We start from the raw sequence: 27,101 nt of genomic DNA on the forward strand, positions 1-27,101 counted from the left end.
TGGAACATTATAGAGCCAGAAATAGGCCAATACATATATAAACAGTCAGATGTTTTACAGAAGTGCCAAGGTTATTTTATGTAGGAACAGCGTTTTCAACAAATGGTGCTGGAACAACCTGATATCCAACTAACTTCAACCCTTCCCTCACACCTTCTTATACAAAAGTTTTTTTTTTTTTTTGCTAAGTCACTTCAGTCGTGTCCGACTCTGTGGGACCCCATAGACGGCAGCCCACCAGGCTCCCCCGTCCCTGGGATTCTCCAGGCAAGAACACTGGAGTGGGTTGCCATTTCCTTCTCCAATGCATGAAAGTAAAAAGTGAAAGTGAAGTCGCTCAGTCGTGTCTGACTCTTAGTGACCCCATGGACTGCAGCCCAGCAGGCTCCTTCGTCCATGGATTTTCCAGGCAAGAGTACTGGAATGGGGTGCCATTGCCTTCTCCGATACAAAAGTTAATTCAAAAATTAATACTAGAAATACAATTGATTTTTGTATATTGACTTTATATAATGTGACCTTGCTGAACTCACTTGTTAGTTTTGGCTAAGGAGATGGGTAGTCGGGATGGGGAAAAGTGGGGTCGGGGGGTCATGTGTGAGACTGGCTAATTTAGAACTGGTGGTCAGGGAAGCCCTCCTGGGAGAGGTGACATCTGAATAGATTTGAAAGAGGCAGGGAAACCAGACATGGAGTTCTTTGGGAGGTGGAATTGGTGTCTCCCAGGTCTGCCAGAATTTATACTCACTACAAAGCTGGCGGCAGAATCAGGGGCTGAGCCCAGGTCTGCCCCTTGGAAAAAGTCTGAGAGAAGAGGCTTCTTTGGGGTGGGGGCAATCAGCCAGTAACTTGAGACACAAAGACACAAAGACTGCTCAGGTAGCAGGCTGACTGCCTGGGGAAGGGAGTGCCTATCCTCTGGGTGGAGTGGTGTATGGAAAACCATTTGTCACCTCCCTAGGGTGGCCGGACACCAGCACTCTAGCTGGGGGGCCAGTAGCTTCCCCAGTGTCTACTCGGACAGAGCATATGTCACAGTGTGATACTTCATGTATTCATTCACAGGAATTCCTTGGCGGTCCAGTGGTTAGGACTCTGCGTTTCCACTGCAGGGGGCCTGGGTTCAGTCCCTGGTCGGGGAACTAAGACCCCATAAGACACATGGCACAGCCAAAAAAAAAGAAAGGAAAATATATATTCATTTACTTATCTGTCATCAGTGTCATGAAAACATGAGCTCCTTGGGGACAGAGACCCTCAAAGAACAAGCAGGTGATTCACACAATTTCTGTGTGATGAGGGACTTCCCTGGTGGTTCAGTGCTTAAGACTCTGCACTTTCAATGCATGGCACATGGGTTTGATCCCTGATCAGGGAAGTAAAATCCCACATGCTGTGTGATGTGGCCAAAGGCAGAATAAAACAGATCCATGTGATGAGCAATCTGGCAAGCCCTCCATTCCCCTCTTAAGAGAGGAAGTCAAAGTGGAAGGCCAGATGGCCTGGCCCAGGGGTAGTTCAGGCTCTGGGAAAATACTTGAGCTGAGGGTGATTCATAATTCCCATCCCACGCAGTGAAACCAGAGACTATGTTGCTTATACTTTTACTTCATTCAGTGCTCACAAATGCCCTCTAAGGTAGATTATACTCTCACCATTCCCAGATGAAGAATCCCTGCCTCAGTGTTGAGATACCTTTACAAGGTTACATAGCTGATAGATGGCAAAGCTGCTTCTCTCCAGGACCCAGAGTCTGTCTTTCCACCCTGAGCTTTAGAATGGGGTTTGAAGTCACAGGTGGTTGTTATGGTGATGGGGTGGGATGGCAAAGGTGAGCTCCAATAGGTGTTCTGACTGACTGCTGGCATCTGTTAGACACCAGAAGCCCTTTGGCAGGAGAGGTGACTTGGGTCAGATCCTGCTCCACTCGGACAGCCATCTTGCCCTAGAAACACTGAGTATCACACGACTCCCTGATCTGGCCAAAAGTCGCAGGCCCAAGAGTAAATCCATTCAAATGGAGGGAGAATCCTGTGACAAAGGGGATCGTTATCCAAGGGCCTAGCTTGGAGCACCTGTGAATTCACAGGGGAACAGCACACCCAGTGAGTCATCAGGTTTAAAGCACCTGGTTCTGTGTCTAACACACCGTAGGTGCTCAATCTTGGGTTGCTGTTATTATGATAAAGACACTATCCTTACGCAGAAATTAGTAATAAATTGGAAAGCTGAATTTCCTTCTGGGCTGAGAGTTGGAGAGCTCCCCAGGGCCAGGGTTGTGGGAACCAGATGAAATTTGTTCCTAATGAGGGTTCTGTGGAAGCTCAGCAAGTAGTTCTATCAAATTAACAGGCCCAGCGGACACAGGGAGCAGATTTCTTCCTGAGCCCGGGCCCTGCCATCCCTCAGCCCTTGGAAATCAGATTATCGGGTGGGCAGGGCCAGGGAGGAAACTGAACTAAATACAATTACCAGCCCCTGCTTGTCCATCTGAGCCTGGAACAGGGCAGGGAGGAGGGGAAGGCAGAGGGGAGTCAGAGCCTCGCTCAGGAAGTTACAAATCCAAGGAAGTGGACAGGACAGGCCCATCCCTGCTGGAGGGCCTTGTTTCCATGAGCCCATCCTGGGATTAATTGTCTCAACCCCATGCTGTTCCCACAAAACACCAGTAACCCAGGCCTCCTTCCTTGGAGATAAGTGCAGTAATTCCTTTTATAGCTATGATCCCATCCAGCCTTGGCTTGAATCTCCCTAGTGATGGGGTGTTTGTTACCCATCAAGTTCTTCCATTCCATTATTGATTCAAAAGCAGCCAACTGTAGGCAAAAGCCACTGATATCTGGCCTTAGATCTGGCCACAAAGTAGATGTAGAACCGTGGGTGGGCTTGGCCGCATTTCCTCACCCGTGAGATTTGTGGCTTGTGGGAGGCACTGGGCGCGTGTTCTCCATGTCCTTCCACGCTCTCCCATGGTGAGTTGTGACTTTCCAGGCGGACTCTGGCTCATTGAAGGACATCAGCCCATCACAGTCTTGAGTCGACCTGGGCGTTGCCTTGGCTGTGGTGGTCCAGGCAGAGCCACCCCTTCAGACTTTCCTGCCACGACTGCAGGAAACTGCTCTTGCCAGATGAGAACAAGACAGCCTTTGCTCTGAGTGCTGATGATGAGGGCTACCCCGCCGCCATGGAGGAAGCCGGCCTGACACAAAGCAGACACACACGGAGGCAGAGCCGAGAGCTGCGGGGGAAAGGATAGGGCCTGAGAAATAAATGTCCACTGTATCCCAGAACTTTTCAGTTATGGGGGAGCCGATAAATTACTATCATTGTTCCATACAGTTGGTTTAAGCTGCCTTTTCTGCCACTACCAGTCTCTTAATGGGTGGAGATGCCTTAAACGTGTGGATATTTTTCCTATAAACCGGCTATACCTCAATGAGGAAAATAATACATTTTATTTAAAAAGTGAAAAAAAAAAAAAAAGTGTTTTCCTAATAGGAAACTGGCTTCTCGGAGTTTCGATTCAATGGCTGTGGTTACGGCACTGGCCATGCACACTGTTTCCACAGGAAGCGAGACCAGGGATCTGCTGACAGTCCCTCAACTCCCACCCAGGTCAGCAGTAAGCCAGGAGGGATAGGAGTTGTTCTCAGCTCATCCAGAGAAAATGCAGCAGAGGAAGAGGAGGAGGAACAGGAGTCCCAACAGCTCAGCTCATTACTGAGCCACCGCATTCCCTTTTCGGCTCCTACCGAAGTTGGGTTTAAGTTGGGTTTCTGTCGCTTGTATAGACATCCGACTCCTAAAACCATTCTTTCCATCTCTGCTCCCCAGCACCCAATACTGTCTGGCACATAAGAGACTCTCAGTTAAGATTATGCCTTTACTTCCCATGATTTGGAGCCTTCTACCAATTTTGCCAAATTCAAGAATATGTTAGTGTATGTGGTTGTCTCTTTGGAGGAGCAGGTTCGATTTTTGGAAGGCAGGTTCAGCAAACGTCTCTCAAGTACTGTGCCAGGGGTTTTCACATATATTACTTCATCTACTATCCAAACCGCTGTAGGTAATTCTATGCCCATTTCCCAGAGAGAGAGAAACTGAGGCTCAGAGAAAGTTAAGTAGCATTTTAAAGTCACCCAGCTAAAACTGACGAAACCAGGAAGAGAAGATATGTCTTCTTAGAGTGACGCTGCTGACTGGTGATAAACTTTCATCTAGTTAAGAGAACACCAAAGGCCTTGCGGGTCCCTTTCAACTTCCATTGTGAGAAAACTCTCCCCCACAGGCTGGCTGTGACCCTCTTTGGGCACTGGCGGACATGGTCCCCATGTAGCTATAGTCAGTCCTGCCCTGGAGTCAGCTTTGAGTCAGTCCCAGGGAGCCTTTGCCAGTGCTGGTTTTTGAATCAGAAATTGTTCGCTGTGTTCTTAGCAACTTCAACTTAGAAGTTGCTAAGTTGTGTCTGACTTTGTGCGACCCCAGGGACTGCAGCACGCCAGGTTTCCCTGTCCTTCACTATCAAAGTCCATCGAGCCAGAAGGGCCAGAGGTAAAAGTGCACGTTTGAGGGAAATGGCCAGCGGGCAGGGTTAAGGTAGGTGAACTCACCCAGTTCCCTGTGAAACCAGAAGCTCAAAGAGGAAGAAGTTACTGGCAACCATGTGAGCATGCCCTCCCCCTCTGCCCATTCAAAGTGTACAACAATTGTTTTTGATACACACACACACATATATATACACATACAGTTGTACAGCCATCACTATAATCTAAGTCTAAAACATTTTCATCACCCAGAAAGAGACCTTATACCCATTAGCAGTCACTCCCCATTTGCCCTCAATCTCCCTTCCCCCAGTGCTAGGTTACTTAATCCACTTTCTGTTTCTTTAGATTTGCTAATTCTGGACATTTCATAAAAATGCAATCACACATCTTGTGGTCTTTTGTGCAGGTTTCTTTCACTTAACATAATGTTTTCAAAGGTCATCCACGTTGTAGCATGAATCAGTACTCTATGGCCAAATACTACCACATTGTATGGATGTACCAACTGATGGAGTCATCAGTTCATGGACATTTGGGTTGTTTCTACCTTTTGGTTATTAGGAATCATTCTGCGATGAACATTCAGGTGCAAGTTTTTGTGTGGTCCTGGTTTATTTATATATTCATCTCCGTTCCCCATTCTCAGGTTCCTTCCCACACAGGTAACTGTTTCAGTTTATGTAATGTTTTTTAGTTAATGTGTTTCTGATTAATGATTCCTCTTGGGTGTGTGCATTTTTAATTTGCTCACATGGTGGTATTATGTTGCAGTTCATTTTCTGTACTTTTCTTTACTCAGCTCTGTAGTTTGGGGGTCCGTCTATGTTGCCATGAGCAGCATCTGGTCCACTGTGCTATCTGCTGTGGGTCCTTAGGGGTGGGCTACTACCACATTTTGGACCCCCATTTCCACTTTATTGTCCACTTTGCTGGCACCACACCCAAACCCACAGTGGACATCTGGTATGTGTCCCCTTCAGAACCTGGCAAGAATGGCTAGAACATATGTCTGAGAGAGGATTCCTGGGACATAGAATATGTGCGTACTTACTTTGAGTGGTGCCTGACTATGAACAGTCTCTGCTGCTGGCAGACAAGACTGGGGCTGCAGAATTGTTCTTTTCATCCAATTTCCCCACACGGAAATAATAGCCTCAACAGATACTTGCCATCCCGACTTGCAAAGCCTCAGGACATCAGTACTGAGATGTACCATGTCTACTGAACAACAGAGATAGACACACCTTTTATTTCCTGTCTCACATCTCTTTACTAAGTTTCTAGGACACTGACTACATTTATACTTCCTGAGCTCATAAAGTGAGGTTGTTCTTTATCCCTCGTGGATAAAATTTATGAAGAAAAACTGTTTCTTCTTGTTTTGCTCTTGGGGTGCAAAGATCTTTGACCCTATAATGACCATCTTCTTTTTTTCTAACCAGGAGGTGAGTGGGAGGGGACTGGCTCCTTAAACTCTCCCAGCACTAGGAGCACCAAGGAACTGGGAAGAGAAGGGAGGATTCAAGGGATCAGCTGGGAATTTTCTCTGGGGTTTCTGCTGACTTCCTAGAGACAGACTAAAACCCTTATGGATGGTGGAAACTGTGAAATTTCTTCCCTGGGAAAATGTCCTACATTTTGGGAGGATCAACCATCTGGGCAAAGCCCGAAGTTAACACATCCCTTGGAGTCTCCTAGGGGACTGGTTTCTTTTTGTTTGTTTGTTTTGGCTGCACTGTGGGGCATGCAGGATCTTAGCTCCCTGACCAGGGATCGAACTCATGCCCCCTGCAGTGTAAGTGCAACAGGGAAGTCCAAGTGGTTTCTTTTCAAGGGACTGGCTCAGAGCTTACCCTACAGCCCTACACCCACGGGTGCATCTTTTCACAAAGCACGTGCGTGTCATCATAAGTCTTTTGCAAAGAATCCATTTGTATGTAATGTGAATCCCTTTGTCCTCATTCTGGTTCCCTAAGTTCAGATTTCTCATAACTGGCTTTTCTTAAGTGAAGGCTATCCTCCTACTGGACAGACCAAACCCCTGTTGGACGGTCCCAGTGAGTCACTGGTAGGGCCTGGTGGACAGCTGGGAGTGGCTGCTGTGCCTGTGAGGGTTAGAGCTCTCTCTGCCTGTCGTCACTTCTTTTCCCTCACTGGCTCCTGGTTTTCAAATTCTAGCTCTGCTAAGTGGCTTCTGTGGCTGGCTTTATTTGAAAGTATTTAGGACAAAGAGAGAACCCAGCATTTCAAAACACTGAGCTGCACTTCCACGCCGCTTTCTCATAAATGCTGAGAGGGAACAGATTAGGAAAAGGAGATGACGCCTTTGGAGAAGTCACCCTGATTTTTCCCACTTCCAATGTCCTCAACATTTTGCTCAATACTGGCATCAAAGACATGAGGTCAAAGGTCAGCAGGTCACTGGACCTGGAAGAAGATTATTATTCCTTAAAACAACCCATTTAAAAAAATTTTATTTATTTTTTAATATATTTCTGGTTGCACTGGGTCTTTGTTGTTGCGAACGGGCTTTTCTCTAGCTGTGGGGAGCAGGGGCTATTCTCTAGTTGAGGTGCGTAGGCTTCTCACTGTGGCCACTTCTCTAGTTGTGGAACACAGGCACGCGAGGGCTTCAGTAGTTGTGTTCCTGGGCTTAGCTGCCCCGCAGCATGTGGGATCTTCCCCAACCAGGGACTGAATCGTGTCCCCTGCGTTGGCAGGCAGATTCTTAAACACTGGACCACCAGGAAGCCCGAAGACAAGATTATGATGAGACAAAGAGCGGCACTCTTTATCCAGTGCCTACTTCATGATGGATGTTGTGCTAATACTTGGGCCACTGGATGTGAAGAGCCGATTCATTGGGAAAGACTCTGATGATGGCAAAGATTGAAGGCAGGAGGAGAAGGGGATGACACAGGATGAGATGGTTGGATAGCATCACTGATTCAATGGAGATGAGTTTGAGCAAGTTCCGGGAGATCGTGAAGGACAGGGAAGCCTGGTGTGCTGAAGTCCATGGGAGTCGCAGAGTCAGACACGACTGAGTGACTGAAAAACAACAAATATATGTATGTATGTATATACACACACACACACATATCCCTTTCCCACTAACTGTGACCATATTATTGCAAGGTAAGCCTTATCTCAGCTTTGTGTAGCCTACAACCCCAGGGTACCCTGGACACCACTATCTACCCAACTAAGACCCTCATCTCTCTCTGACTCACTCTTCTGCTATTCGAAGGTGACTGGGCTCTGACTCAGAGCATGGGGAGGAAGAAGATTCCTTGGCACCAGGAAGGGGAAAGGGACGCAGGGCTGTTAGTTCCCTCTCTGTGGGACTGAAGGCAAGCAGGGGCAGGAGAGAAAGGCCCAGGAGTGGGCAGAAAGGGGCACAGAGGGTCTGGTCACCAGAAGGCAGGGATGGTGCGGAAGCTGTTTCTCAATCCCACCCTCTGACCCCTCAGTCCTTCATAGAGCAGGACCCACGGAGTGTCCCAGGGGGAGGGCTGAATGGCAGAAGCACCTGGGAAACCGCACAGCTGACCCTCTCTTGGCCTTGAAGTCACCCTGAGGGCTGAGAAGAAGATTCCTGCGATGTCAGCCTGGCAGGGGTCACGGATGTGTGGTGGGCTCAGGTTTTCCCTCCACCCGGCCTGTGCAATGACCTGGTCCTTGTGCTAAAGGCTGGTCAGAATAGGGGAAGGAAGGGAGACTGGGGAAGGGAACCCTGTAGGGAGGGAGTCCACAGTGCACTTAGCAGAAGGGTGAGGAGAGAATGAAGGAGACTGGGACTCAACATGCCTCCTTTTCTGGACTGGGAGCGCCACTGGAGGGGGCTGGCAGGATCACGGTGTGCAGCTGAGCAAATGGTGCCTCCCACCGCACTGGGAGGTGCCAGTCATGTAGACCACAGTGCAGATGGCAACCCCTAGGGTCAGGCGCTCCACAGGCTGCAGGGCATAGGAGTAGTCACGCCCTCTGTGCCTAGTTGCTGTTGTTTAGTCGCTAAGCCGTGTTTGACCCTTTCAGGCCCCATGGATTGCAGCAGGCCACACTCCTCTGTCTTCCATTATCTCCCAGTTTGCTTAAATGCATATCCATTGAGTCAGTGATGCTATCTAACCATCTCTTCCTCTGCCGTCCCCTTCTCCTTTTGCCTTCAATCTGACTCTGTCTGAAAAGCAACAGAATCTTTTCCAATGAGTTGGTTCTTCGACTCAGGTGGCCAAAGTACCGGAGCTTCAGCTTCAGCATCAGTCCTTCCAATGAATATTCAGGTTGATTTCCTTTAGGATTGACTAGTTTGATCTCTATGCAGTCCAAGTAACTCTCAAGAGTCTTCTCCAGTACCACAGTTCAAAAGCATCAGTTCTTCGGTTCTCAGCCTTCTTCATGGTTCAACTCTCACATCTGTTCATGACTACTGGAAAGACCATAGCTTTGACAGTACGGACCTTTGTCTGAAAAGTGGTATCTCGGCTTTTTAATACATTGTCTAGGTTTGTCTCTGTGCCTAGAGAACATTTTAGAGGCTACTGCCTATTCTAGACTTTGAAGGTAGGAGCACTCAAGACTTGAGCATTGTCCAGGAATTGAAGAAGCCTTCTGAAGAGGCCATCATCAGTCATAAGGTCAAGTGGTTCTGGCAGGGGCCTGGCCAGAGAGGCCTTCCTGACTGCCATGTCTTGTCCCTGGCCCCATAGGCACCCAGGACTGAAATGGCAGAGTTCTTGATCTTTCCCTGCATCACCAATCACAAGAGTCAATCCCAGTTAAAAAGAGAAAGTCTAAATAATCTCAGGCACACATGAGCCAGTCCTCTATAATGAAGACACAGCGTTGCCTCTTAGGCCTGCTGCCCCAACCGTTCCATCTAGCTTCTAAGTTTGACTTCTTTCCAGTGGAGACCCCAGAGGCATGCTTGCCATTGGTTCTTTGCCTTTTCAGGTCCCCATCCCTCCTCCTGGATTCCCATCAGTAAAAAGAGTGTAGATGTTTAGTGGGCAGGGGGCCCAATCCCCACCCCTCAGGGATGCCTCAAGTATACTCGCCCATCTTGGGGGAAGCGAGGTTGCCCACTGGATCCCAGATTAGGGGAGCAGAGAGAGGAAGTCAGTAGTCAGATGGAGCTGCTCACTGGACTCAGTTGACCTCACAAGGAAGACACACAGCACCCCGAATCAATAGGAGCCAAGCCTAGGGCATCCTCTCCAGTCTCTCTGTAGAAGGACACTCTGGGAGAGTTGTAGGATTTGGACACTGGCCTGAGCAGAAGGACAAACTTGCCTTTGTGTCAGCTCTTGCCCCCATGGTCAGCCAGACATGAACGAGGCAGGGTCTCTGCCAGCTCTTCCATCTGTTGGGGCTGCCCTGCTGTCCCCAGTCAGGCTAAACTAGGTGGCACCTGCTCATGGAATGCCAACCCAGGCAGGTGCTTGCAGAGCAAAGTGTTGGAGTTTTCTTTGAGCAGGGAAGTTTAAAACTGAGATAAAGATGAAGAGATCTGAACTGTAAGCTGCTTCTCACAGCTAGTTTAGGAAAAAGATCTTACCAGGACCCCACAGCCAAGATGAGTACAGAGATTTGGACAGTCTTCTTTGGTCTCCAACTGGGTAGATTCCATTTGAAATGTGTTCCTTCCTCTTCTGGTCCTTGGGTGCTCGTAACTGGAAAGTTCTTCTCTTATTCTTGAGTGCCAGCATACCTAAAACCTAATGAGCTTACACAAAAAATCTACAAACAATAAATGCTGGAGAGGGTGTAGAGAAAAGGGAGACTTCTTGCACTGGAGATGCCTTTAAAAACTAGGAATAAAACTACCATATGACCCAACAATCCCACATAGGCATGTACCCTGAGAAAGTCATAATTGAAAAAAGTTACATGTACTCCAATGTTTACCGCAGCACTAGTTACAATAGCTAGGGCGTGGAAGCAACCTAGATGTCCATTGACAGGTGAATGGGTAAAGAAGCTGTGGTACATATACACAATGCAATGTTACTCATCATAAAAAGGAACACATTTGAGTCAGTGCTCATGAGATGGATGAACCTAGAGCCTATTACACAGAGTGAAGTCAGTCAGAAAGACAAATATCGTATATTAATGCATGTATATGGAATCTAGAAAGACGGTACCGATGAACCTACTTGCAGGGCAGCCGTGGAGATGCAGATGTAGAGAACAGACTTAGGCACATGGGGACGGGGATGGTGGAGAGGGTGGGGTGAATGGAGACAGTAGAACGGAGACATATTCACTAACATATGTGAAATAGATAGCCAGTGGGAATTTGCTGTATGACTCAGGGAACTCAAAGTGGGGCTCTGTGATAACCTAGAGAGGTGGGATGGGGTGGGAGGTGGGGGGAGGTTTAAGAGGCAGGGGACATATGTATAGCTATGGCTGATTCATGTTGATGTATGACAGACACCAGCACAATACTGTAAAGAATTATCCTTCAATTAAAAATAAATAAAAAACCTACTGGCCATCCTCTGATCCCTTTGATCTTTTCTTCCAGTCTCCCAAGATGTTTATCAGTCCCCTCTGAAATTCACCCAAGAGATGTGCTGACCTTTCTGGGCACTGAAACATCAGGATGGCACTCAGCACCCTACGAGCCATCAGAGCTGCTGAGAGGTGCAGCGACAAGAAACGTTAGTCTGAGGGTAAGGGCCCTGGTGTTGATTTTCTGCGGGTGAGGGCGGTCCAAGCTCAGCTGTCTCTGGTCTTCCTTTGCACAAGGCTCTTCCCTCCTCGCCCTGCCTCCTTACAGGCCATCTTCAGTCCCCCACTAGGGCTGTGTACTGTCGTCAGAGCCCTGCTGGAGTCACACTGAGGGTGGGGAGATCAAGGTAAGTGTCCCCCTTCCTCCTCCCCCTAAGAACTACATCTAGGAACAGCATGATGTAAGGCAGGTGTCGGACTCAGAGGCCAGGCCAAGCCACTAACTGGCCTTGGGCTCTCCTCAGAAAGGAGAGGGTAGACTAGACAATACAGCTACCCACCCCACCCCACCCCTTCAGGAGCAGCCCTTCCTACCCTTTCTTTAGCTTCTCTTCCGGCAGATGTGTTTTATCTAAAAAGTTCCCCGCCTCACCCAACCGCAGTATAATTTCACTGTCTCTTTTCCACCAGCAATTCAAATCCATCCTTTCTACTATTCCTCTGCTTACCCTCTTCAAAGGCCTGTACTCTTGAGATCTCTATTCCAGATCTGGCCTGAGGCTTTAGTGGGTGGGGACTGAACTCTGACCATTTCCGCTCTTGGCTTAGTCAGACTTCTTTTGTTTTTTTTAATGGTTGAACTTCTTCTTAAATTAGATGTTACAAAATATTTAACACATACACATGTGAAACAATCCTGCATGGAAAACTCTGGTCAAAACTTTTCTTTGGCACAAACACAGAACATTTCCATGGCTTCCCACTTTCTTGATTCTCTAGGGCTGGCCCATGGCCAGATGGAGGAATTTTAGCTCTCAAGGCCAGAGAGAAGTTTGCTGTCCCAGCTCCTGAGGTCTGGGTCATCTCCAGTACCACCATATTAAGACTGTAGTTTAATAAAATCTGCCAGTATACCCCGCCCCCTAGCCCCGAAGGCTTGCTAATAGCTAAGCAAGGATCTATGGGCCCTGTCAGCCAAGTCTGGTTCTTTTTTAGAAGCTCTTAGACAAAGCCTTTAGACAGCTGGCTCCCTATGTAGGAGGTAGTGTCCAAGGCCTCAAGCTCAGCTTTAGTCTGGTCCACTATAACGGGGATAATTTACTCTTTTCTATGATTTCAGAGTAAGAATAAGGTTTGCTTTTGTTGAATCTGTGTGCATGCTCAGTGTCTGAATTTTTGCGACCCCGTGGACAGTAGGCCACCAGGATCCTCTGTCCATGGAATTTTCCAGGCAAGAATACTGGAGTGGGTTGCCATCTCCTCCTTCACGGGTTTCCAACCCAGGGATAGAACCCATGTCTCTTGCATCTCTGGCATTGGCAGGTGAATTCTTTACCACTAGCGCCACCTGGGAAGGCCCAAGGATTGCTGCTGTTGCTGCTAAGTCACTTCAGTCGTGTCCAACTCTGTGTGACCCCGTAGACAGCAGCCAACCAAGCTCCCCCGTCCCTGGGATTCTCCAGGCATGAACACTGGAGTGGGTTGCCATTTCCTTCTCCAATGCATGAAAGTGAAAAGTGAAAGTGAAGTCACTCAGTCGTGTCCGACTCTTAGCGACCCCATGGACTGCAGCCTACCAGGCTCGTCCGCCCATGGGATTTTCCAGGCAAGAGTACTGGAGTGGGATGCCATTGCCTTCTCCGCCAAGGATTGCTAACAAACAGTAAATTCTTTCTCTGAAGGAGAAGTTACTTTCTATATTCCTTGGCAGACCCCATCCAAAAAAGCCTTCTTCATGGTTGCTATCAACAAGCAATGAGGGCAGAGTAGAGAGGAATAATGAATGCAAACACTTTAGTGCTTTCTATACATTGGGCTCTAAGGCACAATAATATGCACGCACCCATGCACGCACATGTGTGCAAATGTTTTATCCTCTAACAATGTACTGGCATTTTCCCCCATTTTACAAATGAGGAGCTTGAGGTTCCGAGCAGCTGTATACTTACCAAAGATCTTGGCTCAGCGGTCGGTTCTGGTGGGCACTATAGTGATGTCTCAGGAATGAGAACTCATAGGAATGGGATGTAGACAGTACATGGAATTGTTAGGGGAAACACACTGACTGAAACTGCCCACCCTGGCCAGGCACCACAGTAGCCATTTGCACGTTATTTTACGACAGGAGGTCCTGGTAAGGAACACAGAACGAACAAGCTACTGCCAACCAGAATTCAGGAAAGGTCAAAGGCAGATGCCAGGTGTCCTGCCACCTCCCAGAATCCTTCTCGCTGACACCCATCTTGGCTGAGCAATGCACAGGGTACCAGGAAGGACCCTGACTCAGAGTGACTGGCCAGAGAAAACCCAGAAGTTAATCCCATCACAATAAAAATGGAAACTGCAAGCCACGTGCCTGAGCAGTCTTCCTAGGTACCCTTACCTTCCTGCTTTCCACCCAGGTGCCCATTTTCCCAGTAAAGTTTCTTGCTTTGTCAGCACATGTCTCCTCAATTAATTTCTGAATGTTAGACAAGAGCCCACTCTCAGGTCCTAGAAGGCTCCCCCCCCCACCCCCCCACCCCGCAAACTTCCTGCAACAGTATGGAAAGAATGACATTTTGGAGTTGAGAGGGACCTCGATTGTACAGTTCTCAAGAATCTGAGTGATCTGCCCAAGGTTCATGAAGCTACTCCATTGAAGAATCAATACAGAATCCACTTCTTTTGTTATTTCAATGCTATTTCTGTCCTGCTCACAGGTGTCTCTTATGAGGGAAAACAGACATTAGCTTTAGTAATTTAAGGTAGGGTCTTGGAGAGGCTAGAAATGTTAAAAAAAAAACACTGACTCTGAAAGAAAAAATAAGTAAGGGGAAGCCCGAAATAGTGTCACGGACCATAGCATCTACGAACAGTCCAACAGGGACATGTTACCCTCTGAAAGCCTATACCAACCACTAACAACCATACTCATCTGTTTTGGGTACTTGTTTCAGTGTGCTGGTTCTCAGGATTATTTTTTCTTGGAATGTATGCATTCCAGCAAAGCAAATTTCTCCCAAACCAATCCTTCACTTTTATGACTTCCATTATAAATTTGGCAATTTTCAAGAATCTTGATGACCCGGTGTTGGAGGCTGATGTGGCACGTTCAACGCTAGTTCTGTGATCTGGAAGCAGTGCGAAGGCACCTAGCATCTCACTCCTCCTACTGCAGCAGTCCTATTCTTCCTCCCTTCAAACATCTTCCATGTCAGCTTCCCTGGACCACATCTCTCGTGGCTAAAGATCTGGGTTAGCACCCTGGTAACTTTTTACTACCTTTCTCCAGCCTTGGTGGAGGTACTGACAAAGTCAGATACAGGGAGACTCGAAAGCTAAGCACTCTATATTTCAGCTGGAATATTCCATTAGCTCATGGCTTTGGGCTCCAGAAAGGAGTCATTTCCCAGAAATTTGAAATACTAGATACTCGATTTCCTTACAATGTGACTGTCTTGTAGATAAGCGCTGTGGGCCCCTGCTGCACAGCTCAAGTAAACTGTGGGTGAACAGGACTGACCAACTCTTCCTGCTGTCCCTGGCCAGGTCAGCGCTGGCCCAGTCATTTATCTTTGCCTTTCAGCCTCCTTCCTTTTTACTTTGCTTACCACCTTTTTACTAAGAGTGAAATGCAATTAGGGTACAGATGGCTTAGATTTTCTTTTCATATACATTTTTCTTCTGCTGCATGTGGGAAGCACTGTACTTTGAAGAAATTCAAAATTATTCCCAAGACACTTAATGTTATTTTTACTCCAGCATGAGTGCTCAAGGACAAATGAGCACTTAAGACGGAAACATCCCGCCTGAGAGAAACACACAGCTTGTCCAAAGCCCTTATCCTGATGCTGTGGGCAAGTCTGGACTCACCGAGCTGTACTTCACCTTTGTATTTCAATTGCTGGCATGTTGCCTTGCTTAGGTCATAAGGGATGGATAGTCTTCCTTTGGCAGTATAGATTTTCCTCACAAGAATTTTGGTTGGCAAGAACTTTTCAATTAACTGAAAGAGGCAGCTTTATAGGCAGGAGATATATGATGGGTTGGGTTTATTTTTAATTTCTGTTAGAAGTTTACCATGTATGTCTGGGACAGGGCAGGAAAAGCAACTTGATATTTGGAAACATCAGAAAACATAATTCTTTTGAGGCTGTCTGCAATGTCACTTTGCTGCATCTTTCCCTCAGTTCTGACTAACAAAAGGGTCAATTCCAGGATTTCAGTATCCTAAGTCCATCTAAGCCTGGGAAAGGAGATCAAGTAGATACTTCCTCCAACTCTAAATTTTGTGGTCCTAATGTGACCTTTGTCCCAATACCTAGAAATGACCTTGACCACTGGCATTGAGGCAGTGTACCACAGCTTTTCTTCTAGTGTTCAGGGTGGCTCTGAATCAAGTTTCCAATTAGGAAAGAATTGAAACAGGAAAGGAATAAAGGAGGAGGGGTGTCTAAGCAACCAAGTCTTCCTTGGAAGAGAAGAGGAAGCCATGAGAAGTGAATAATAGGTTTATTTGCATATACATAAGAGAAGAGCTAGCGTTGCTGGGAGAGAGGCAGGGCTTGTGAGGAGGTAAGGCTTCAGCAGAGGAAGGCACCTTGACAAACAAGGACTCCGGGCTCAGTAAACCAAGCACAGTTGCAACCTTCTTTCGCCCCAAGCCCACTACTCATTTAACTCATTTACCTGTTGTCAGAGAGACATGGGAATCACTTACAAAACCAGGTGGTAAATAAAGTGGAGGGAACCAATTTTATAAATCTGGACCAGCCACTTAAAACTTTATGTACAGGATGCAGAAAAAACCCATAAGAGGCACCTTTGAATAGTTCAAACCTAATCAAGTGCCATCTGCCCTGTTAGTAAAAATAGCTATCACGGAAGAATCTGGGGATTAAATGTGCCTCCAAAGTTGAGGCCTCAATCCTACAAGTTTAGGCAAAGGGACCCTAGAAGTGGAAGTTCCTGCCAGGTTTGCAGGACCATGATCACAGACAGGAGATCTCTGGGGATCAGAGTGGAATGGCTACAGAGACAAGCATTTCTCAGCCTGCTTCTGTGGCTACGCTGTGGGGCCGAGTTCCTGGCAAGCAGAATCTGGGGTGTCTCCCAAGGATGGAAGGCATCCTTGCTAAAAACATCTTTTCTTGGATTCTAAAGTTGAACAAGAATGAACTTTGACTTCTCTTCTGAGTACCCAAATGAGATAAAGGCTCTTAACATGAAAAGATCAAGTTCTGCATTTGGGAACAGTAACTACCCAGTGGCTAGTTCTCAAGGGAGCTTTACCTACTTCTTTTTCTCCAGGAAGATATGTGGATTGTCCTTAGAGAAGTCAGAAGTGGCCAGCTGCTGCTAGATGCAGTAATATAAAATAAAAAGATTGGACATGCTGACTAGGAAGGGGAAGAGAAACACACACTGAGTGATTATATCTTTTTTTTTTGTATATAAAGGATTAAAAAATTCCAATTTAATAATAAATTTTGGAAAAGCAAATGTAAAATGACTTGGGCTTATAAAACCAGAATTTACAATTATCTGTGTATAGTCAAAGACAAATCATAGAACCGTTCTGATTACAGATTAAAGTAATTCTACTGGTTACAGAATCACTGACCCACTCCCCGGTGAGATTACAGTTGTTCAATTGTAAGCATCTCCACTGCTACTCACACTCCTTTGTCTCCTCCTCCTCAGACAGTGTTTTCACACCCAAGTCACAGCACACACACCAGGCACGTCTTTCTTTTCACAAAACTTAGCAAGATGATCCCTCCTTCTGGCTTAGATCAACAACCTTCTTTTATAAATAACCCCCCTTCCCCTGGTCACTAAATGTGTCCACGTCTTCATCCTCCACAGGCTCCCTCCCCTTGGTCCCAGTTCCAGTAGGACATGTTCATCCCTAAAAAGAACGCTGGATTTGTGAGGCCACACCAGTCACAAGCTAGGACCTCCCCAGGCCCATGGCGCTGGGCTCCTGGTTGTCCAGTGCCTTTGTGCTCAAGAAAGCTGTAGTGTTCTCTCCCCCTCATCTCTGCCCAGCATTCTCCTGCCCTTTCATGACATCCACGCCAACAAGCTGTCTGCCATTCTAGGTTTCCCTGTCTTGTACAAGCCTTCATCAATAACCAAGTGACTGTAACTACCACGGCAATGCTGAAAAGATCCTTGTCTTTTCCTCTCTCAATCTTTATCTACCTTCATGAACAGAGTCTCTTCTAGAGGCCAGTGACTCTTCTCTCCACACACTCTGCATCCTGAGGGACCTACTCAATAAGAATCTGTTACTCTGAGATACCTACTCTGCAAGATCCAGTCACAACACCACAGCCTCTGTGAACTGCAGGCTGGAGGGAAGATGCCAGGCCCACCAATTCTGATCGATCATTTCGGGTTAAATTAAATGAACGCAGTACCACACTCTGCTCCTCCCTACACTTCTTCATTAACACACCTATAACATCCACTTTAGTAGTCTGAGCACAAAGCTCTTGAGAGCTGTCTTTCCCCTTCTTTCCATAGGCCGAGACACCACCATGTGGGGCCAAGCAAGTGCCTGCTGGCCTTCTGAGTGCCTCTTAGGAACTAGCACCTAACTTGTTAAAGTGTTACCCACAACCAGTTATATTCTACGGCCCCTACAGAATGGTGCTGCACCATCGATCAATTTGCAACCAGTGAGCTTTATCAGGGATCTATGTTCTCTCGAATCTGATCTTAACTGCTAACCTCTCATGAGCATGAAAATCGCTCCACTTTTAGTACACCTACTTTAATGCTCAATGAAGAAGTGCTACTGAGAAAACACGGAAGATTTCTTTAAGAAAGGAACCATGCTTTCCTTCCCAGCACAGCCAGTGGGCTGAAGGCCTGTTTCCACTCGTCTCCATTCTCTCAGCATGAACCCACTACTCACTGGCAACACAGTCTGATTTAGCAGGCACTCGTCATTAAAACCAGAACATCTATGGCATATAAACGAGGTGAGATGGCAAAAAACACAGATCCAGAGAGCCTTTCTGATGGAGAATGGAAAGACAAGTCTGAGACAGTGAGCTCACGCGTGCCAGTGCACACACACGAGAACGAGTCAAACATCTCAACAAGGATTTACTGTAACAGAATCTGCACAGGTACACTATGCTCAAGTCTTACTAGAAAGGACTCACTTGCATTTTTTCCCTTTCTTAACGCAGCACGACCAACGGCCAGCTAAACATCAGACCCATTGTTGAATAGAAGGGAGCAGCATCAGACACAAAATTCCAGGCCCTGGTTTTACGTGCCTTTAATACTATTTTTCCTTTCCTCTGTGTTCACTAAACAGGATTTAAAATTTTTGTAAAGCTACTTTTCATAGCTTTTTGTTTTCCCTTTGTATTTATCATGTTTTTAATTTCTTCTCTGAGGAATTCTCCGAATCTGGGTCTTCCAATTCGATTCGGTGCCTCTTGAGGCCACTATGGCCATGAACAGCCCTGCTGCTGTCTGTGTCTGGGGGGTCAGTGGGGTCCTCTCTCGTTCCAGCACTGGGGGACTCACAGGCCATTTCAGACCCACAACAGTCTTTGTGTAGGAGTATCCCTGTCAGGGACAAGTTATCGTGGTCAGTGTCCACACGTCCTGGGGAAGAGCAGGCCAGTGCCTCCAGCTCCCCGAAGTTCTGCCCATTGCTGTGGGGATGCGGGGGGCGGGGGTGCAAGCGTCCATTGTTGTGGTTGGCACAGATGGTTTCGAGGCTTCTCTCCTCACTGTCATCAGACTGGGTCCTGAGACAGTTGCCAGACCCGCTGCTCAGAGTGGAGCCAGACGCCTTGGGGACAGGAGGGGAGGGTGGCTCCTCAGCCCGGGTGCTCAGGGCCTTGCTTAGGGCCTTTCCATTGAGCTTCTTGGTTTCAAAAGTGTGTTCTACAGTGCCACCATTGTTGGAGTCCTGAGAAGCATCCTCGGGTGCCTCTGCCCAAGGGTGGCCACTGGGCTCGGGGCCCGGGCCATTGTTGGGGCTTACGGCAGAAGTCCCTTCTTTAAAAGCGTCCTTGCTGCGGCCTTCCGGCGGCATGTCCTGGGTCCTCTGGGCTACCACCGAGTTTAGACAGGCTTCCTTGCTGGAAGAAGGGGCTGGGTTGTCCTTGTGGCTGGTTCCCGCCCTCCCTTCATCGGCCTCCCCAGACACGAGCGAGCTCTCTCCATCTTTGTTGTTTGAGTAGGAGATGTAGGAGTAGCGGAGCCACTTGTAAGCTTTATAAATCTTCCGCTCAACTGACTCTATGTCGGAAGTTGGCGATGCTCGGCTTGGCTGAATCTCCAGAGTGGACGCGCTCCGATCAGGGGAGGAGGTGGGGGAGGAAGAGAGGTCATCTACTTTGATCTGGGGGTAATCATAGTTGTCTTCGCCAATGTAGGTGTCGGTGGGCTTGGGAGGGGCGCCAGGCCTCTCTTCTCGAGGCGTCTTCTGCCGGCGCCGCATGGCATTCCGCTGCCGGGTGGATGCGCGCCGTTCGTTCAGCTCCTCCTCTTCCTCAGAGCTGCTGGAGCTGCTGGAGCTGCTGGACTCGTCTTCGGGGCTGGGAGACCGTGGCCGGGGAAAGAGGTCTGTGTCCAGTTCCACCTCACAGGCATTCTCTTCAGAGTCAGACTCGTTGGAAAGGGCCAGGAGGCGTTTGTCCTGGTAGCGCCGCAGGGCAGACAGGCGCTGCTGGCGAGACGTGGCATCCTCACACGAGGGCAGCGGCGGGGTGGACGCCACCACATTTGTGGCAGTGACCCGCAGGGGGCCCAGGTGGAAGGCGCTGTCGGCAGACTCATCCACTGTGGGCGGAGGGGAGCGGGGCAGCGAGGCCGAGGACTCGGAGTCGGTGTAGCCCGAGCGCTCGCTGACCCCCGCGTGCAGCTGGAGGATGGTGCTCTCGCTGAGGTCACTGTCCGAGTCAGAGCTCCAGCCCTCGATCTCGCGACGCACCAGGGAGTCAAAGAAGGCCATCATCCGGGGGTCTTCCTGCACAGACTGGTTGGCGTAGTCGTGAGACAGGCCACTCCCACTGTTCAGCACAAGGCTGATGTACTCTTCGTGGGTATAGAGACAGCGAGAATCATCCTCAATCCGACCGTCCAGATCTCCGGTACATCCTGGCTGCTTGTACGGGCTCCAGATCTGCACAGAAAGTGAAAACAAAACCAAGGAAGCCTGATTGGAATGTATTCTAAAGCTGTTGGCCATAAAGAGCTTCCCCAGACTCTCCCTGTCATTTAGCCAGGACTTGCTAACCAACTTTAAGCCCAGGATAAACACATACCATGACTCCCACTGCCCCCCTCCCCTTTAGCTTCCTCTACCAGTAGCCTGGAAATCACAATAACCCCCTACATAATATCAGAGGACAGAGGATGACTTGAAGATTGCCCAGTGTGTTCAAAACTCTCAGAAGACTGGAGAGGTACCACTTTTCCAAAGTGAAAACAGACCAGCAGTCAGTCCTCTGCAACAGTTAATATTTCAGCCTATAACTACTTCTCCCCAAATGCAACATTTCTATTTTTAACTAATGGGAATTGCTTAGTGGAGCTTGGGAAGAACAGCCAGCTGCCTACACTGCAGTTCCCTCTTGGACATGCAGGCATCAGTTACCCAGGAAACTGGGTTCCCTTACCCAGGGAGCTGCTGGCTTGCTCCCCAACTATTCTGTTAGCTATTGGAGTAGGCAGGACTCACCCTCCAAGCCCACAGACCCATCTCTTAATACATTCCACAGTCAGACCTTCGCGCTCATAGCCAAAAAGTGGCAGAACTAGGATTCAGACTAAAGTCTGTCTGAATGCAAAAGCCCAGCTTTATGAGCTGAATTAAGTTATGCAAAAGTGGAGTTCAAGGTAATTAAGCTGTCACTGCAGATGAGAACGATTAGCTTCACCTGACTCTGCCAGACTGGTCCTGAGCAGCACAGAGAAGCTCGGTTATATCAGCTGGTAGTTATGGCAACTCAGATGAAATTCCAGGTGATTTTCTTGCCTTAACAGGCTCCTGTCTATCTTTAGATGGCACCCAACCCAGAAAGTAGTGGCTTCTCATTCCCTATCCTCTATCAAGCCAATGGCTTTGCTTCCCCAAAGTTATCCAAGGACAAATTCGCCTTCCTGTGAGCATGCTCCTGAGGCCTGCTCCCTCTATGCTTTACTTTGATCTCCCAGGAGGCAGCATCTCTCAGGAGGATCCCCAGTTCAAGAGGGGCTGAAGAAACCTTCTAGACTAGGTCTCTTCACCAATTCCCAATTCAGATTCATTCCTCCTTCAACTTTGTCCCCTGCCCACAACTCCTCAGGTGTCCTCCCACTCCCAGCTTCACAATCTCACCCAGGGGAGGGTTAAGGCTGTGATTCTCAAACTTTGGTGTGAATGTGAATTACCTGAAGAATAATTAAAACACTGACTCCTGAGCCCCACCCTCAGAGATTCTGATTTAGTAAGTCATGGGGAGGTTACCAGGGCTCTGCACTTTTAATAAGCACTCGAGGAGTGTGAAAGTGGAGGCACCAACTTTTAAGAAACACTGGAATATATTAATAGTTAGCATAAAATAAGTTGCATAAAATAAAGGCTTTGTCTGAAGCAATTCTCAAATTCTTTGTGAGACTCAATGTTTGGGAAACATTTAGATCTGGTCTTTAGCAACAGGCTCAAGCTATAAATGAGTATCTTTGCAAACAGATGTCTCTGGGAATAAAAGTTTGGTGGCTTAGGAAAAAAACTGAAAGGTTCAACAAGCAAAAGCCCTTAGGATGTTTCAGAGTCGTAGTCTATATGCTGGGCTAAATCTCACTCCCCCAGTTAAAAATGGAAAATGTTACTAACCATGTTATATAATATGAAGATAAATCCTTATGTACTTCCCAGAAACTCAGAATTTAACAGAAGAACAAAACGTTCATGGTGAGATGCTTGCTGGCTCAACTATCCAACGAGCCTGCGTTTAGTCTACTGCCCAGCCCCCTGCATCTTCACTTCAGGAATGAAAATCACAACACTGAAAGCTGGCATTTATATGCGCTCTGGAATGTATTAAGCTGAGGTAGACTTCATTCCTGAAGCCTGGAGTAATGGAACAAAATGCTGGATCAGAAGGCAAGAGGCTTGAGTGTGGGTTCCCACACAGCTCTCGTTTGCTCAGCTCCCCATCCAAACAGTGAAATTAGACGGGTCTCATGCAACCCGAAGATTCAGAGCAAAACAAAAGATCCATCCCAGATGGCCAGTCTCCAGTCCTCAAGGGACCTATAGCACAGAGCTGTGGGAGAGGCAGAACAGGTAGGGACCTGAGCCTCCTCACTCACATGGCCCAGAGCAAATGACTTCACCCTTGAAGGCTCTTTCCTCAGTTGTAGACATGAGAAGGATGAAATGATGCAACATATACCAAAGTACCAATAACTGTAGTGCTTCCTCCTTCATTTGGCAAACGAGTACCTCAACTAGAGGTTTGAGACTCATCCTCAAACAGACTTTTGAACACCAGAGGCACTGACCATCCCAATTATGTTAGTCCTCATCCTTAAAACATCAATTTCAAACATTTGTGAAATTATCTTTTTAATACTGAAAGGCAACAACTCAGAAGTGAAGCAATGAAAGCACAGCTTCCTGTTGCATGTGAACTGTGGCTAGACATCCCTCCTCATGGGACAAGGTTCATGAGAAAAGGAGGAGGGATGTGCAGCTTTCTCTTGAAGCCCAGTGACAGTGACAAGTTTAGCTCAAGAGGCTGTTGAGCAAACAGATGCAGTTCAATTCTTATTCAAAAATCATCGAAATGGAACACAATTTCAGTAACAAGTGTTCTGACCCACACAGGTGACCGTGACATGCTTGATGTAGCATCTCTAAACCCTCTTCTCTCTCTGCACTATTATACTAAATTCAGACATCTGGCCACCTACCAAGAAAAACGACACAGACAGAGACTTAAGTTGTTATTCCAGGAGCGCTTCACACTCTCTCATCTGGATTCCAAGACTCCCTGGGCCCACCTGTGGCCTACACCTTCCCAGCCTTACATCCAAGCCCTCCCCTTTCTGTGCTCTTCACTTTGGCCAAATGATCATTTCTTAAACAGGCCCTACACTTTGCTGCTTGTGAGCATTTACTCATGAGCATACTACCTGGAGTGCAGTAGGTGATCAATAAATATTTATTGATTCAGTAAAATAAATATCCAATCTCTCTCTTTAAAATGGCCTTCCCATCTTATTCCTTTTCTTTTGCAGACTTTTTTCTTCAAAATCTGGTTCAAGTATTACTTGAGATAGTTCAAGTGTACTGAGATTACCCCAGATGGGGGGAAAAAAATCTCTGCCTCCCCACACAGCAATGTTTCTATCTCTTATGTCCTTTGCACTTTTCATTACTTTTATTTGTCTTCTCTCCTACTGGGTCATCAATTCCTATGGGGACCTGCATTCCTCACAGGGCCTAGCGCAAATCACACACAGTAGGTATGGTTCACAAATACTGGGTGAATAGACAAATATTGGTCTTTGAGGAAAAAGAAAACGCCAGCAATTGTTCATCTTTCTCTCTCTTATGTTTAACTACAAAATAACCCTGTTTTTTTGCTAAGTGTGGGCATTCAAGAGGATATAAGATCTGTTGTGGGTGAGAAGAGGCTGGCCCTGACTCCTTTCCTCCAGGCTAGTAAGGCATCAGTAAAGGACAAGTCAGGGAGAAGAAGGTGGAGCAGAGACAGGTGGAGAGAGAGGCTGGCTGGATTAAAGTATGGTGGAATGATGCTCTTTGAGCCATTGACTCTCTCAGAAAAAACACAAGAAAGAAAGAGATTGTTTTTTTAAGTTTTTTTTTTTTTTTTTAAGTGGACTATTTTTAAAGTCTTTATTGAATTTGTTACAGTACTGCTTCTGTTTTATATTTTAGTGTTTTGGCCATGAGGCAAGTGGGATCGTAGTTCCCCGACCAGGCATCAGACCGGCCCTCTCTGCATTGGAAGGTAAAATCTTAACCATTGGATTGCTAGATAAATACCTGAAAGTGACTTTTATTAAAATAAAAACTGTCAGGCACAGGTAACCTGTAAGGCACTCCTAGGTGTCATTCACTTGACAGATGGGAGACAGATTCAAAGAGCTGCCCAAGGGTACTAACTGTTACTGACTTAAGGTTTCCAGTGGCTAAACATGCCTCCTGGTGGGGCAGGGTTCAGACCCCACTGGAACCTGGAAGCAATGAGTTCTACAGTTTAGTCTGAATATTTTCACAGAGAAAATATTTTCTCCTTTAAGAACTTGGCTAGTCTCCAACCTCTAACCTCTTGGTTAAGGATTCCAACTGACTAAACAACGATCGGAGAGACTTAGCACAGAAGCATCCTAGGGTGTCAGCCAAGCAGGAATCTCTCTTCTAAAGGAGATGCTCAAGCAGAGTTCCCTGATAAAGAGAATGATGTCAACAGGACTACGGAGGACATGCTACTATGCCAACCTGTGAGTCACATGCTAAAGGAAAAGGGAAAGCAACGCAAGGGACAGGGCGGCTCAGTGATCACCCAAGTGAAGGACTGCTGAGAGGAACAAATACAGCGGGAGCGCCAGGCCACCTGCTGCCTTCCCACCAGCACGGGAACGGCGGCCGGACACCGAGGAGAGCAAAGAATGGGGCCCGGTGCTGGCCTTACCACTGCTAGCTATATAATTAACCCCAAACAGTAAATTTATAATTTACATCTCATCCTCTGCGAAAAGAAAAAGTCTATAAAAACCGTCTAAGTCTAGGTCTAGCCCTGTTTATTTATGGGTAAGTAAATGTATGCAATCATGAAAGTCAGCCCTGATCAACAATAAAACCTAAATAAAGGGAGTTGGAATAATGACAAATAAAAATACCGACCCATACTCCAACATTACATTTCTGATAGTTTCCTCTGTCTCAGACTTAAGTTGGATAGTTTTTACAAAAAGAACAAAAGAAAATGAAAACTATCCATTTGTTACAAATCAATCTTCACATTTCCCCTGAAATCTCCCTCAAGTTTTCAATTGTTATTTTGGGGGAAAGTGAGGAGTTTTATGTTTTGCTGGGGGGAAGAGGGAGGAGATATCACCTATCTTTACTTAAAAGTCAAGTCATCACAGGGTCCTCAGGAATTCATCATTTGTCTTGAGCCCTCATTTTCTCAGCTGTGGAGAAGGGTTACTAGCAGTCCACTGGAATGTGAGTGATGGGCAGTGGGCCATCCTTCCATGGACACAGGCCAGACTGGGTCTCTCATTTACAAGCTCTAAAAATATCCCTTGGCAGGGTTACGTTCATTCAGTCAATGCGCAACTGATGCAAGTGTTCATCCTCAATCACAACCACATCAAGTGGTTTCTGATATGTCCTGAGACAAGTTAGCTATGGTTCTGGAAGTCACTTGTTGTATCTGTGCCATATGAGGACAGCAATTAATGCAAAGTGCACACCCAGTAACTGAGGGGATGGTAGCTTCTTTATCTCCAGATGGGGTTTGGAAAGCAGAATTCATCAGACTCCAGATCAAACGCCATTGGAAATGCAGCAGCATACAGGTAGTATCTGGTTTCAAAGCCTCGTGACTAATTTTTAAGAAAAGAGTCCCTCCTGAAAGGAGGGTTTAAAAACCGCTCTATTTATTATAACATAAATTTTTCCATATTTTGTAATATGCCAAAATAATTGAGAATTCTGATAGACCTTTAGCTATGTTTAGCTATGACGTGCTACATACATTGTTTTGTTTTTTTCCATTTATAAACTTGCAGTGATTTCTCTAAAAGGACAAAAGGGGAATGTGCCTCACCTTGATAATCTTTTCTACACCAGAAGAGCAGATCATGTAGGTGTGGGGGTTAAATCGGACCTGGTTAACAATAGACCGATGCCCTTTCAGCACCATGAAGGCTCCGTTGACCACCCTACCAATGCCACCTGGGAAGACAGAAGGAAACAAAAATCAAATGATGAAACAGATGGAAGTAAACAGGCTCCAGTTATAGCAAACAAACAGCTCTGAACCAGAGTCGAAATTTTTTACTAACTGATCACCAGCAGAATGCCTAATCTTACAGATAAAGTTGCTATGGAAAGAAGGAAGATGAAATATCTCTCAACATATGTGCTCTTACCCAGAGCCTTTATTTAGCCTTTAAGCATTGCCCACACCCACCCACTGCAATTCCATTGTCAATGAAGCCACAGCCACTTAAAACATTTCTCAAGTTTTTGATCCTTAGGATAGAATCCCAGTGTTACCTTAGAAAAGGCCAGTCATAAGCAAAATGAGACTGATCTGCTTGGGAACAGTTAGGCAGCTAAGCCAGGGACATGCAGAACCAGAAACATATAATTACTTAAGTGTACCCAAAACATCACTGATCTAGTTGCCCTCAATTTCTATGATGAAAGTAGCAAACAAAACATACAAAAACCTCTGGGAAAATAATGGAGAAAATTCTGTCTTCACTCTGATAGGGAGAACTAAGGATAAAGCAAGGAGATACGGGTCACTTTCACAGTAAGCAGACTCCAAGTATGGAAAATTACAGAGGGTGGGCCTTGAAGACATCATGTATGGAGGCTGCTGATAGAAACCAGTATCTTATGGACCATCCTGTAGGCTTTCTTTTTTGATGATGAGAAAAGTACCAGAGGCCTAGAACTTATAACACAGATGAAAATGTCATCATTTATGAACTTGGGATAATCTTAAAGGTTCAACTTCATTGGTAAGGGCATCACACTCCCACAGGACACAGGCACCCAAGTCTTGAAAAAGCTCACTTTTAAGCAGCCATCAACAGCTCAGTACACACAGGCTGACATGTACTCCTGGTCGACTGGCAAACTGTGATGCATACTGCCGC

At 46.8% G+C, this 27,101-nt stretch overlaps 1 protein-coding gene and 1 long non-coding RNA gene across 5 annotated transcripts in view; one reads left to right on the plus strand and one right to left on the minus strand.

The window, feature by feature from the left end:
- The first annotated feature begins 1,609 nt into the window (after positions 1–1,609).
- On the plus strand, positions 1,610–26,086 carry LOC133254880 (uncharacterized). 2 transcript variants are annotated; one of them, XR_009738794.1, is made up of 4 exons: positions 1,610–2,105; positions 11,083–11,230; positions 24,139–24,211; positions 24,542–25,256. It is a non-coding gene; the product is annotated as an uncharacterized LOC133254880 (long non-coding RNA). The 2 variants fall into 2 exon arrangements; XR_009738793.1 differs by lacking the exon at positions 24,542–25,256 and adding an exon at positions 26,001–26,086 and having other exon boundaries at positions 1,611–2,105.
- The window catches only part of DCAF5 (DDB1 and CUL4 associated factor 5), a 93,455-nt gene continuing 82,057 nt past the window's right edge, over positions 15,704–27,101 (minus strand). For all 3 annotated transcript variants that reach the window (XM_061429232.1, XM_061429233.1, XM_061429231.1), the window contains exons 8-9: positions 26,039–26,166; positions 15,704–20,370 (exon numbers count right to left, since the gene is read on the minus strand). In XM_061429232.1, the coding sequence (XP_061285216.1) occupies positions 18,604–20,370; positions 26,039–26,166 (1,895 nt within the window). In that variant the 3' untranslated portion in view covers positions 15,704–18,603. The remainder of the gene's footprint in view (positions 20,371–26,038; positions 26,167–27,101) is intronic.

Source organism: Bos javanicus, chromosome 10, assembly GCF_032452875.1.
Source record: "Bos javanicus breed banteng chromosome 10, ARS-OSU_banteng_1.0, whole genome shotgun sequence".
Classification (NCBI taxonomy): domain Eukaryota; kingdom Metazoa; phylum Chordata; class Mammalia; order Artiodactyla; family Bovidae; genus Bos; species Bos javanicus.